This window comes from Adiantum capillus-veneris, chromosome 19 (assembly GCF_014529385.1).
Source record: "Adiantum capillus-veneris isolate H3 chromosome 19, ASM1452938v2, whole genome shotgun sequence".
Lineage (NCBI taxonomy): Eukaryota > Viridiplantae > Streptophyta > Polypodiopsida > Polypodiales > Pteridaceae > Adiantum > Adiantum capillus-veneris.
The window spans coordinates 66,111,787-66,126,862 of NC_140949.1; the positions used below are offsets into that span (position 1 = coordinate 66,111,787).

Here is a 15,076-nt window from a genome sequence, read left to right on the forward strand (position 1 = left end):
CTGAAAACCACTTAATAAACTTAATCATAACTGAGAGAGACGACACGGCCGGGCATAGTTTCGTGCCAAGACATATTGGCCCCAAAGTCTGGCACCCCTTTCGGTATTCCTTTTTATATTAGTTCTTGGCAAAGTACAATGTCCAAGGATCCTCTCTTTGCTCAGTGCTCCCAAGCCAATTTGAGGGAGAATGAGGCCCTGGCACTTCTTATAAAGCCACTTGGCCTTCTAAAAGCAGTACATGAAAAGCTTCCCGTTTTCAAAAGCAACTGGCCCCCAAAAGCAACCAGCACTGCCTTCCGTGAAATGCACTGCAAATCGCGGGATCCCATACGCTATGCCACGTCAGCCTGCTTCCACAACTTATGGGGGTCCGTACCATGATGCCACGTCAGCAAGTCCAGGTGATTTACTCCTTGCTTTATTTTAATGGTTAGTGTCCCCCTGGGCCCCATCGAACAGGACCCCTGGGGCATTCACTACGTAAATTATCCTATATCACGTGCGTTCACCAAAATGGATTAAAAGTACCCCTTATAGGCCTTATGGACACATATTTCTATAACTTTACAAGAATATAAAATCCCTTCCGTTGATGTCACGTGACACATCCAACCCTATGTGTCCGTGGACAAGCTACAGCACGACAAGGCTTCAGTCAGTCCAGTCAGTCTAGATTTAGAAGTGATCTGGCACTTTTGTGAGTCTGTTCGCAGACCGTGCATGTCCGGACACTTAGTGTAGATGCATATCCTCTGGTTGCACACAGCATGATCATAAGCATTCCCATCAGAATCCTTCAGGGGAATTTTCCAATGCATTTAGCCTATTTTCCCTATTTTTGACATTTTTCACTTATTATTTTCAAGTGACTTTTGTTGGAAAGTAGATAGGGCAATTTTGCTAAGAATATATAAGCAAACCAAAGTTAGCGCTTTCTGGCAGAAGAGGCAGCAGGAGCACCTTGCTCAACAGGCAACTTCTCAACAAGACCAACCCCCGCGACTACTTTGGCGTTTTCTTCACAGAAGACCTAGCGTTTTTTGCATCAGATCAGCCTTGGCGTTTTGTGCACAGCAGATCAGCCCCGGCGTCATCACGACACAGCAGATCAGCCTAGCGTTTTGCATTTACAGAACCACCGACGACCGCAGGACAAATTTCAGCCCTGGAGTTTTTGGTTTGCAGATCAGCCCCGGCGTTTTGCAGATTCACTGCGATGGAACACCAAGAAGCATCAGCGTTTTCAGTTTTCAGCCCTTAGACATTGCAGAACAAGTCCCGGACCACGCAGATCTCACCTTCCCGCAGTAGATCCTCGCCGCACGGTCAGTTTCCGCAAGGTTTACAGTTTCAGCCCGGAAAACGCAGATTTCAGCATCTGCGTTTTCAACGCGTCGTCGTCGCATCGTCGTCATCCACATCGTCACCGACATAGAGTCAGAATTCAGCAGATAGAAGATTTGTAGATTTCAACCCTTAGCGTTTTCAGTTTTCAACCCGTCTCGTCGTCGTCGACATCGTCGGCAAGTCCAAAGCATTGTAGAGATTTGTGCAATCATAAGTAGACCGCTCTCGCCATAGAGAGTGGGGCCTTCGGAGGAGGGTTTGACAACATCTCTGGTGTCGTATTCTCTTCTCTCTCTATCTCTCACTCTCATACACTTTCACGCACAATGTCCATTCACTTTGTTAGTGATCATTGCACTCTCTCATTAAGAACGGAAGGCTCTCCCTTCCATAAGAACAAAAGGAACCTTGAGCACAGTTCGGAGCACTCATCTTGAGCAAAGTTCAAACATTCATTCCGTTGCACCTTACATTGGTATCAAAGCTTTGGTAGTGTTTTGTATCACTCAAGGAAAGAACCACAAGAATCACAAGAATTTTTTTTGCTTGTTGCGGTCGCACGAACCCAAGTTCGCTTGGGCGTGTCGATTCCTATTCGTGTTTTTGAAGAGTGACTGGAATCCCAGGAAAGAAGAGCTTGTCCAACCTCCCCTTGTGCCTCATTCCACTCATTGAGAGCGGACCGTGCACTTAGCGGCCGGCCAATCGACGTGAGGTGGGAAAAAGCAACCTTGGTGTGAACGCAAGGCCGCCAAGGGGTACTCGGGTGAAGAGAAGATCCTTCTCTAACACAGATTGCAAGCGAAAGAAGAACCGCAAGAACCTCAAGACCTTCAAGACCCTCAAGAACCTCAAGAACTCCAGACCCCCAAGAACCCAAGTTCCTCATGAACTTAAGAACCCAAGACAACAAGAACCCACGACTTCAGTGGATGGTCATCACTCGAAGCGGAATGGATACTTCGCTTGGAGGTGATGAGCATGAGAGAGGCGAAGAAGAATTTTCCCCACCAGGAGGTTTTTCCGACCCTCCCCCTTCCCCATCTACGCCAAGGATTGCACTATCTCCTATGGAGACGTTGAAGTTGTTGTTTATGGAAAGAAAGTTAGAACGCGAAGAAAGAGAAGCAGAAAGAAAGGCCTACAAAGAAGAAATGGCAGCCATAGATCGTGAATATGAAGAAAGCATGGCAGCCATAGAGCGTAAGTACGACTTGGAAGCCACAGAAAATCAAGCCAAATTGGATCACGAGAACAACGAAAGACAAGCAGAATATGACCGCGAGAACAAAGCAAAACAAGAAAAGAGCTACCAACACATGAAAGAGTTCTTGCGACTCTTTTCTATTGTGCAAGCACAGTTTGAACAGAATCAGGAGAAGGAGACTCTCTCGGTCTCGTCTTCTCTAAAGCATGATACACAGGATTTGCATGATGATTTGCATGATGAATTGAATGCCAATGATTTGCATGATGATATGGATGACAATGACAAGCATGATGATTTGCATGATCAAGATGTGATTTCTCACAAGCATGATGAGTTGCATGAAGATGATGTGATTGTTCACAAGAAGGATGATATGTTAGTTGATGCTTTTTCTAGCAAAGCTAACCTCGTTGCAGATTCGATCAATCACGAAGGATCGATCTTGGCTCTCGAGCCTAGGTCCAAAGCACCCCTTCAGGACCAACCGATCTTGGCTCTCGAGCTTAGGTCCAAAGAACCCTTATAGGAAGTATTATGTGTTCGCATGATTAATACGCACGCATTGTTCGAGTGTTTCATTCGTGATCATTTCCTGTATTTTAGTCAGCGTCTTTATGTGATCCCTTTTCCTCGGCATGACATATTGTACGTTGAGCACATTTCACTCATGAATGAGCACGAATGTATGCGGATTTTTCATGAAAAGCTGAAAAGTATGCATTCAAGGAAGTCACATTCCATGTCTCTTCCTTGGCATGACACATTTGTAGAAAGAGTTCATGAAAGTATGAGCACCAAGCATGGGCATTTCCGTTGTGAATTGCCACAGTTAATTGCTCTAGATCATAAGAGAAAGATTCGATCTCATTGTTTGCGTGTGTGTAGTGAACGGTTTGGCACTCCGTCTAATTGTTCATCTACATTGCATGCACAGTCTTTGAGAAAGACAAGATTTTTTCCAATCACTTTACATGGAATAGGTATGTTCATGTTTTTGTGTTGGAAGTGGTTTCAGGAATTTTCAACCATGGAGATTCTTGAAGAAGGAAGAAGCATGACTCTAGACACAGTTAAAGCAAGGAAGGAGGCTCAGAAGACTTTGTATTGCTTTCGGCGCGGCCCATAGAAGCAAGCGTTGCAGACCTTTATGAAGTTCAAGTACCGCACGACCCACACATTAGAGTGGGCCGGCGAAGAGTCCCTTCCAGGATTCCGGATGCTATTGGCGATCTCCCTCGACGCCATACAGTTCGGTACCAATACCTCACTTTGAAAAGGAGGGGATGTCACATGACACATCCAACCCTATGTGTCCGTGGACAAGCTACAGCACGACGAGGGTTCAGTCAGTCTAGTCAGTCTAGATTTAGAAGTGATCTGGCACTTTTGTGAGTCTGTTCGCAGACCGTGCATGTCCAGACACTTAGTGTAGATGCATATCCTCTTGTTGCACACAGCATGATCATAAGCATTCCCATCAAAATCCTTCAGGGGAATTTTCCAGTGCATTTAGCCTATTTTTCCTATTTTTGACATTTTTCACTTATTATTTTTGAGTGACTTTTGTTGGAAAGTAGGTAGGGCAATTTTGCTAAGTTAATATATAAGCAAACCAGAGTTAACACTTTCTGGCAGAAGAGGCAGCAAGAGCACCTTGCTCAACAGGCAACTTCTCAACAAGACCAACCCCCGCAACTACTCTGGCGTTTTCTCCACAGAAGACCTAGCGTTTTTGCATCACATCAACCTTGGCGTTTTGTGCACAGCAGATCAGCCCCGGCGTCATCACAACACAGCAGATCAGCCTAGCGTTTTGCATTTGCAGAACCACCGGCGACCGCAGGACAAATTTCAGCCCTAGCGTTTTTGGTTTGCAGATCAGCCCCGACGTTTTGCAGATTCACCGCGACGGAACACCAAGAAGCATCAAGCGTTTTCAGTTTTCAGCCCTTAGACATTGCAGAACAAGTCCCGAACCTCACAGATCTCACCTTCCTGCAGTAGATCCTCGCCGCACGGTCAATTTCCACAAGGTTTACAGTTTCAGCCCGGAAAACACAGATTTCAGTATCTGCGTTTTCAGCGCGTCGTCGTCGCATCGTCGTCATCGACATCGTCACCAACATAGAGTCCGAATTCAGCAAATAGAAGATTTGCAGATTTCAACCCTTAGCGTTTTCAGTTTTCAACCCGTCTCGTTGTCGTCCTCATCGTCATCGACATCGCCGGCAAGTCCAAAGCATTGTAGAGATTTGTGCAATCATAAGTAGACCGCTCTGGCCATAGAGAGTGGGGCCTTCGGAGGAGGGTTTGACAACATCTCTGGTGTCATATTCTCTTCTCTCTCTATCTCTCAATCTCATACACTTTCACGCACAGTGTCCATTCACTTTGTTAGTGATCATTGCACTCTCTCATTAAGAACGGAAGGCTCTCCCTTCCATAAGAACAAAAGGAACCTTGAGCACAGTTCGGAGCACTCATCTTGAGCAAAGTTCAAACATTCATTCCGCTGCACGTTACAGTTGAACTCACATGCTATGTTACATGTACTTTAGTGAACTCCCCGAGACGAGACCCCATAAGTTGAAATCTCTTATACTTATGAGTCTAGTCAGTTTCTCTAGGGTGTGTCCTAGCGGACATGCTACGTCCTACTCTGACATACCCCCGTCTTGAAAGAATTGTTATCACCTCGACCACACCTGCAAAACCGACATAAGCCAGAAAGCAATTCAGTAGATAGTAATTGACACACTAGACAACACATATCCAACACTTGGAGAAAGACGACAGTCACCGAACATTCAAATCACATTCACATCACTACTTCCGCCAAGATCTTGGATGAGAATCATGATCTACGGCAATGTATTTAGCAATCACATCTAGATCTTTCACTGATCTCTCACAGATATCTCGATTGACTAAATCTTGTTACTATCATGTCCATCTCATCTCTCCAAAAAACAAGACCAAAATTTTGCAGTCATTTTGTCTTTCAAACATGCACTCAAACACTACTCATATGAAAGAGCACAAGTAACAGATTCATTTCTGTTCGAAGTACTGCTTTCATAAAGTCATACAGCAAAATGCTATCAACCCTATCAATATTCCTGAAATCCAAAGGAAAACCAATGACTTTATTCCATCTAGGTAATCTATGACAAAAGAGCGAAGTAACTCCCTCTTGTTGTTGGGTCTAAAGGCCCTCTTATAGCCTCTCTTACTCATTTATTCATTCTTTTATACTTGGGTGTGTACACACCCAAAGGCCATTTAAATGGTCACAAGTTTGTACCCTCAATAATAAAACATAGGGCTTTTAGTTGTGGGCCCAAGAAACACAATTGAAATCGTACGCTCTCTCTCCCTCTCTCTCTGCAACAGCGCTCGCACTCTCTCTCTCTCTCTGCTCGTGTGGTCTGCTACACCCATCGTCAGCCCCCTCTAGCACTTCAAACTGGTATCAGAGCCAAGTTCCCTACTTCCGCGCGCACACCCTCGCGAGAAATCTTCATTTTCTCTCTCCTGTGCAGTTTTCTCTCTCTAAAAACAGCAAGCGCAGGTGTTTTCTCTCTCCTCCCCGGACTCAGGGAAGACGATACCTCAACCCACAAGTGCTTATATGTTGAAAACAGGTCATTTCGGACTGTTTCTCTTCAAAAACAGGTTTTTTCTGTTAATTACAGCAAGCACAAGTGTTACAGGTACATTTGGGACACTTTGGGTAACACCAATCCACCCGGAGAATTGGGGATTTTGCCCTATTTGCTGAAATTTTAGTAAATTTCAGCAAATTGTCACTTTAAACTTGGGGGTTTTGCACATTAGTGCAAGATTATTCAAGTCTACGCCTACAGGTGTAATTACAAGAGAAATTCTCGGGGATTCGAGTTGAGAAATTGAGGGCTTTTGCTGATTTTTCAGAAATTTCAGCAAATTGTGCAGTAACTTTTGGGGCTTTTGCAAATGTGATGCAATTCTGGACATTTTGTGTCATGTATTGCAATTTGTGGTACAATTGAGCAGAGTTTGAAACCTCTCTCACATATACAGGAGGTTTATGTCACAATAAACACATGTATTTATTTGTGGATGCTTCCCATTGAGTCTATGTATTGCTAAAAATACATTTTGCAGCAGCTTTTATCTCAGTTGCAGGTTTGAGGTTGTTGCAAATGCACTTTGGTTTTACTGCTGAAGTGGGAGTATTCATGCACAGGATGTATGCTTCATGTGTATGCTGAAATTTCAGTATTTACTACTGAAATTTATCTCTTTTACTGCTGTACACTTTGGATAAAGTGTTTGTAACCCAATGTTACTTTCCTTGCACTTCTATAGTTCTCTGAGCCTATAAGAGGCTAAAATTGCAACTTGCAGCATGCTGTTATAAAATTACAGCAGTAAATTTTTGGTCTATTTTGCATCGAAATGGCTTCCAATGCATCTACAAGTAGCAGTGAGTCAAAGTCTTTGATGGAAATCAAAAAATTTGATGGCACTGGCTTTGATTTGCGGAAGGAAAGAATGCAAGGCATTCTATTCCTTAAAGATTGTGAAGATGCATTGCTCGCGGCAAAACTTGAAAACTTGTCAGATGCAGATTGGGCAAAGCTGAACAAAAAGGCTATTGCTTATATCAAAATGGTTGTGTCAAATGATGTGCTTATTGATATTAAGCGTCTTGACACTGCACATGCTATTTGGCAGAAGTTGACTAGTACGTATGAGAATAAAACTCCTGTGAATCAAGTTCATCTCATGCGGAAAATTGTAAACATGGAATTGGATGAGGCAAAGCCTGCATCTGAGCATTTGAATGCGTTTACAGGTGTTTTGAGTCAACTTCAGGATTCAGGGCTGCAACCATTTGATGACAAGTTGAAAGCTATCTTTCTTTTGATGACTTTGCCCGACAGTTGGGAAGCGCTTGTTGTGTCATTGTCAAACAATGCTGCTTTAACCTATGATGGTGTAAGAGGCTCCATTCTCAATGAGGAGATTAGGAGGAAAGCCAGTGGTGAAGGCAGTGGCACAGCTTATCATGTAAGGGGCAGGTCAGAGAAAAGGAACAATGTAGCTAACCAGGGCAAGAGTAGAAGTAAGAGCAAGGGAAAATCAAGATATAACTTGCTATCAATGTGGACGCAAAGGGCATAAAAAGCCTGATTGCAGATTTTACAAGCAAGAGCTTCAGAGGAAGAAACAGCAGTAGGGTAAGAAGAAGGATGCAAAAGATGCTAAAGGTGATGATGACACCTCCTCTTCTTCCAAGGATGTTGACAAGGCCAATGTGGCCTCTAGTGTGGTCATAGAGGAAATTGTTGATGTGGACGAAGCACTTGTCGTAGCTTCGAGTGTCTTTGATGATGTTGTGGCTATGGCAAGTGATATGTATATCACGAAGCCAGATCTTATTGACGCTTTGCTTTCAACACATGATGGGCTGTCCCAGTCTTGTAGTAGACAGTGGTGCCTCATTTCATGAACTCCTTTGGAGTCTTTTGCCACATACACTGCAAGTAACCTGGGTAAAGTTTACTTGGGTGATAACTATGCATGTGACATTGAGGGTGTTGGCACCATTCACTTGGCTTTGGAAAATGGTCAAGAACTTGTTTTGCATGATGTTAGGTATATGCCTAGAATTAAGAAGAGTCTGCTATCAGTTGGGCAGCTGGATGTAAAGGGCTACTTCACTACTTTTGGTGGTGGCTCTTGAAAAATACAAAAGGGTTCTATGTTGATTGTGAAGGGCAACAAAGGGGGAACTTTATACTATTTACATTGCAAGGCCTTACCTGGCAAGTTTGTTGCTATGGCTGAAGTTCATTGTCCAATGGAACTTTGGCATAAGAGACTTGGCCATATGAGTGAGAAAGGACTACAGGTTCTCTCCTCTCTTGGGAGATTTGATGTAAAAGGTCCTTGCCTTGAATTTTGTAAAGATTGTATCTATGGTAAACAAGTGAAGTTCTCTTATTCGTCTAGTGTCTCTAAAAAGTTGCATGCTCTTGATTTAGTACATTCAGATGTTTGCACTATGCCTGTGAGCTCACATGGTGGTGCACGCTATTTTGTATCTTTCATTGATGATTTAGTAGAAAGACTTGGGTATATATACTTCAAAACAAGAGTGATGTTTTTGACGCTTTTAAAAGATTTCATGCTTTTGTGACCACACAAAAGGGTCTCAAGTTAAAGGCCATAAGAACAGATAATGGGGGAGAGTATGTATCACGTGAATTTAATGGTTTTTGTGAGATGCATGGTATTAAAAGGGAGTTAACAGCCCCTTATAATCCATCATCTAATGGCGTGGCTGAGAGATATAACCGCACAATTTGTGAGAGGATACGTTGCATGTTGTCCACAGCTAATCTTCCGCAAGAATTTTGGGGAGAGGCTTTGAAAACTGCAGTTCATGTATGCAACCGTTCTCCAAATCGTGCTTTGGACAATGGCATCCCCGAAGAGGTTTGGCCTGGCAAACCTGCTTCATATGACCATTTGCGTGTTTTTGGCTGCCAGGCATTTGTACATGTGCCTGTAGATCAGAGGACTAAGCTAGACATGAAATCCATCAGAGGCATCTTCATGGGTTATGGAGATGGGGGTGAGATGGGTTACAGAGTATGGCTACCTGATTACAGGAAGGTTGTACGCAACCGAGATGTAGTATTTAATGAGGCTAAATTGCTCCAAAATGCTACACATGTAGACCATGATAAAAAGAGGGTCAAATTTCATAATGACCAGCCAGCCATAAAGCCTTCCTTGGCTGAAAATATGGTGCCTATTGATGCTGAAAATGAGCAGCAATCATTTGTGCAACAGCCAGAAGAGAATGGACAACAAATAGATGCACAAAATGGGGTAGAACACAACGACCAGCAGGCTGAAAATGATTTACAGCAGGGTATAAATGCTGAAAATCAGCCACTAAATGATAACAGAATCATTCCTGAGGATGTAGACCCTTTACCTGCAAATGTAGATCATTGGGTGAGAAGATCTACACGTCAGAGACGTCAACCAGAGAGGTTTCAGCCATCTTTGGATTGTGTTTTGTTGACTAATGAGGGAGAGCCCCTTACATACAAAGAGGCCGAGTCTTGTGACGACAAAAGTAAGTGGGAGCTTGGTATGAAATCTGAGATGCAATCACTATATGCAAATAAGACATGGAAGCTTGTGCATTTGCCCAAAGGTAGGAAAGCTATTCCTAACAAGTGGGTTTATAAGATCAAATGTGTTGATGACAAACCCAAATACAAAGCGCGTTTAGTTGCCAAGGGTTATGCACAGAAGGAAGGCATTGACTTCCAGGAAATCTTCTCACCTGTAGTGAAGATGTCTACTCTCCGTGTGTTGTTTGCTCTATGTGCTATCTTGGATTTGGAGCTTGATCAAATGGATGTGATCACTGCTTTCTTACATGATGACTTGGATGAGGAGCTGTATATGTTGCAGCCTGAGGGCTTTGTCATTCCAGGGAAAGAGCATTTGGTATGCAAACTAAAACGCAGCTTGTATGGGCTGAAACAAGCTCCTAGACAGTGGTACAAAAAGTTTGAAACTTTTATGCTCAATCATGGTTTCAAACGCAGTCAAGCAGATCACTGTCTTTACACTAGAAAGGCTCCTGATGGTAGTCTTATTGTGCTAGTCCTATATGTGGATGACATGTTGACTGCTGGCAAGCATAAGGAGACTTTGAATGCTTTGAAAAAGGAGTTGAATTCAGCTTTCTCAATGAAAGATTTGGGTGTAGCTGAACATTTTTTGGGTATGCGTATTAGGAGGGATAGAAAGAAGCATCTTTTATTCTTTTCTCAAGACAAGTACATCAAGAAAGTACTTCAGAGATTTAATATGGCTGATGCTAAGCCTCTTGGTGTGCCCTTACCTACGCACACAAAGCTTAGCAAGCTAGATTGCCCAAAAGATAATACAGCTGCTCATGCTATGAAAGGTATTGCTTATGCTTCAGCTTGTGGTTTATTGATGTATGCCATGGTTGCTACACCACCAGACATTGCTTATGCAGTGGGAGTTGTTAGCAGGTTCATGTCTAATCCTGGAAAACCACATTGGGAGGCAGTGAAGAGCATATTCAGGTACTTAAAAGGTACACTGGACACATGTATATGTTATGGCAAGGGTACACTATCATTGCGGGGATTCTGTGATTCGGACACGGCAGGTGATCTTGACACTAGAAAGTCTACCAGTGGGTATATATTCACACTTGCTGGAGGTGCTATTTCATGGTGTTCAAGGTTACAGAAGATTGTGGCACTACGCACTACAGAGGCTGAATATATTTCAGCCATAGAGGCTTCTAAGGAAGCTATTTGGCTTGGCACGTTGGTCAGAGACTTTGGTCTTCCTGCATATGCTCCAGTGCTTGGTTGTGATAGTCAAAGTGTTGTATGCCTGGCTAAGAATGCCATGTTCCATGCTCGTACCAAACACATTGATGTGCGGTACCATTTTATACGACAGGTATTGGATGATGGTCTTGTCACACTGACAAAGGTCAAGACACAGGATAACCCTGCAGATGTTCTCACTAAGTGTCTTGCTAAGACACAACATCAGCATTGCTTACACTTAGTGGGAGTTACTTAAAGGTACCACATCGGGCCTTTAAGTGGGAGGTTGTTGGGTCTAAAGGCCCTCTTATAGCCTCTCGCCAGCCCCCTCTAGCACTTCACTTGTGTAGTCCCGTCTGCCATAATTACCAGGAACGGGAAATCGGAATGGGGAACGGGGAACGGCAACATGCATGAAATGCCATTCCTTGTTTGGATACTCACAGTTGAAACACAGAACGAGGATTCGGAACGGGAAATTGGGATGGGAACGGGAAACGGGGACCTGAAAAATGGCCATTCCCTGTTACTATGACGTCTGCACCAGATTCAACCCGCTAATCTCCGAGATCTCTTGGAGTAGTCGAAGCTAGACCGAAAGCCTCAAGGTAACGTTCCAATATCTGAGGAGTATTTGCTAGGTCCTCTTTCTCCATCCACTTCGCATCCAATGCCGAATAGTTCTTGAATTTAACTAAGAATCTCGTATCACTTTACCTTTCACTTTCCATTCTTTGTGAGTCAGTATCTGTTCTAGAACAAGAATCTCCTCGCTCTCTTCCACTTCAGGTTGCTCCTCAAGCTCCCTGTCCATTGGCACCTCACCTTTGAAAGGTTTCAACAGACTCACATGAAATGCATTGTGAATCTTCCAAGTATCTGGCAACTTCAATCTGAAGGATACATCATTGATCTTCTCTTGAATCTAGAAAGGGCCATAGTATTGCATACTTAGCTTTGTAAAAAGTCGCTCCTTTCCCTTCCGTTTTCCGTAGGCGTGCCTTCTCAAACCGTAGAGCACCCAATCATCTTCCTTCAACTGTAAGTCGCGTCGATGCTTATTTGATGCCTTCTTATGTCGTGCTTGAGACTTCTCAAGAGCCTCGCGCACCTTGGCAAAAGCAATGTCCAAATCTCGAGTATCAAAAATCTTATCCTTAGTTATTAGAAACGGTGGTACCTTCTTAGCACCATCGATTACCTCAAGTGGCGCCTTCCCCGTCGATGAATGTCTTCTGATCCGAAATATAAGACTTTAACAAATCTAAAACCAATAAATTTGCTATCTCAAATTGCCCATCTGTTTGTGGGTGGAACGAGGACGAGAACTACAACCACGTGTCAATATTCTCCTAGATTGCCCTCCAAAACAGACTAGTGAATCGGGGATCTCTGTCTAAAACAATGGACTCAAGCATATTATGTAATCGGAAAATTTGTGAGATAAAACAGTTTCGCCAAATGCTCGGGCTTAACTGTCTTCTTTACCGGAATAAAGTGAGCCTCCTTACTAAATTTGTCGCCCAAATACCATCATGCCCACTCTGAGTCTTGGGAAGATCAAAAATAAAAACCATAGTGATGCTTTCCCAGGGACGGGAGGGTATGGGTAGAGGCTGTAGGAGACCTAGTGTTTTAAACCTGTCAAACTTGACCTTTTGACATATTAAGCAACTACAAACAAACTCGTCCACATCCTTTTTGAGCCTCGGCCAATAGAAGTAACGCTCAACACCTTTCATGGTGGTATTTATGCCACGGTGGCCCGAAAAAGGTGGACAATGGCACTCTCTCAAAACCTTTTCCCTCAAGCTGTGTAACACACAATATTGTTTTCCACATCAAATAACCATCCCATATGGAATAACCTCCAAATGTCTCCCCACTCTGTAACTGGTTAAAGATGTCTGCAAAATCAGGATCTGTAGCATATTGATCTACCATATCCTCGAAGCTTCTGTGATGAATCGCAGAAATAGCCAGAACCAAGGGCTTGTTAGACATCGCGTCTGCCACTAAATTCTTATATCCCTGAACATGGACAATCTAGAAATGAAACTGTGACACAATATTAGACCACCGCATCTGCTTTTCCGAAACCTGCTTCTGAGACAGGAAGCAATGTAAACTCTGTTGATCAGTAAAGACAGTAAAATCAACTCCAAATAGAAAATGTCGCCACTAAGTAAGAGCATGAACGACTGCCAATAGCTCTTTCTCATAAATCCGTGCAACCCATTCAGGACGTGAAAACATTCTGCTCTCGTAAGCTATGACATGGCCCTCCTGCATCAAGACTCCTCCCAAACTGCGACCACAAGCATCACAGTAAACCTCAAAGGGCTTTTGCAAGTTTGGCAAAGCAACATTGGTCCCATTGTCGACTTTTCCTTGAAAGTCTGAAAGGCTGCAATCTCTAACGGTCCCCAAGTAAAAGGAACCCCTTTCTGTCACCATCTCAACAACTAGGATCATTGTAAGCATTGTGCAAGTAATAAAGCAAGTACTTGCTCTGGCAATAGAGCAAGGGGACCCTTGAGGGTGATTGGGACCCGACAAGCAGTGTCATCTCTCTTTTCTCTTCCTCTCTCCTTCATCTATTCAGTTCAGTTTCTCTTTTCAAGTGAAGTTAAGTAACCTTGTGTTTGTGCACAGTACTATGACCGAGCCAAATCCTTAAACCCTTCCGCTGCACCTGACAATATGAGGCAATGTTTGGTCGACCTTTTCAATCTTTGTTGACTAGGTCCATTTCCAAATTTAATGATGCTAATTGTGTTAGTCAAACCTATACGAAAGTACTCGAGAGTGTTAAGCTTCAGCTTAGCAAGGCTCAAGAGTCTTATTCTAGGCATGCTAATAAGCATCGACAGGATGTCTCATTCAAGGAGGATGACTAGGTGTTTTTAAGGATCATGAAACATCGTCTCAAGCAAGTTGGTAAGACATGTCCTAAACTCTCATTTCGAATGTATGGTCCGTTTTCGATCGTCAAAAAATGTAAATGATGTTTCCATGCAAATACGTTTGTCACCTCCTTGGGACCCTAGGGGTGAGCCCGTTTTGGCTCTATGGCTTCAAGGTGAGCTTGATGTACGCCCTCTATGCTCGTTTAAGCGTGAGTATGGCTTGTGTCATGTTATGTGTACATAATGGATCTGGCGAGGGACAAACAAGAAGGCCTGTTACCTTAGCGGCAAGCCAGCACTCAAGTAACATCAGAACGTTCACAGCTATTGCCCGGGCAGGCAGAAGGGGGAAGGGGTATATATCATATGAAATAACCAAGAATGCAGGCAAAAGACCCAAGAAAGCTTTCCATACTATGCAGGCAAGCATAAACTGAAGTATATATGTAAACACACCCCCAACCCTGAGGCTCAGAAACGGCAGAAAGAGTAACTGACCCTGGACAACTCTTCCTGCATGCTAACAGTTTGGCGTTGCAGATCGTCATTTTCACCTCGAACGAAAACCTTCCAAAAGTCTTTGATGTAGCGAGTGAATCTGGTGAAGGAACCCATCTCTCCTTCCCTACCAATCCTTTCTAAAGGCTTTGGACGCCACCGAGCTGTGTACGTGCAGTCTAGAGGCGCTGATGTCTAGGAATAACGTGCACGTCCTCTTTCGCACCCTCCATCCAGCGCTGATCACTGCCGACCTGCCTGTCATTAGAGACCGAACATTTGAAACATAGGCTGCTGGCGAACGTCCGCGGAGGGTTCAAACGAGGCGGCCGCCAAGAGGGAGAGGGGCATCCATGTAATGGGAAATTGAAGTTCAAGTGTTAAAGTTTTCAGTTATGTTCGTGGTGTGCTGTGAGATTATCTCTTTGTCAGTGCCAAGCCGGTTACGCCGGTACCAAAGCTTCTTCTTCTACGGTCTGCCGATCCGAACGGTTCCCTCCATCAATGCCCTATCCTACAAATTCATTTGGAAAAATTTTGTCATTAAGAAAAGGGGGTCAAATATAGTCAATTTGGACTAAGGTTTTCCATGTGTTGATTTCCAACATCTAAAAACTAAAAAAGCAAAATCAAAATAAAAAGGGAGAGTCTATTTCAAGCATAGGAACCCATAGAATGAAATGATAATCATTGGTAGCATTATCTAGATTATTGTCGAAGCT

General features: G+C 43.5%; 1 protein-coding gene across 1 annotated transcript in view; it reads right to left on the bottom strand.

Moving 5' to 3' along the window:
* Nucleotides 1–14,672, bottom strand: part of LOC147434172 (uncharacterized) — a 51,589-nt gene extending 36,917 nt beyond the window's left edge. The window contains exon 1 of the mRNA XM_086490744.1: nucleotides 14,355–14,672. Coding sequence (XP_086346870.1) covers nucleotides 14,355–14,471 — 117 coding nt within the window. The 5' untranslated portion in view covers nucleotides 14,472–14,672. The remainder of the gene's footprint in view (nucleotides 1–14,354) is intronic.
* Nucleotides 14,673–15,076: the final 404 nt, after the last annotated feature.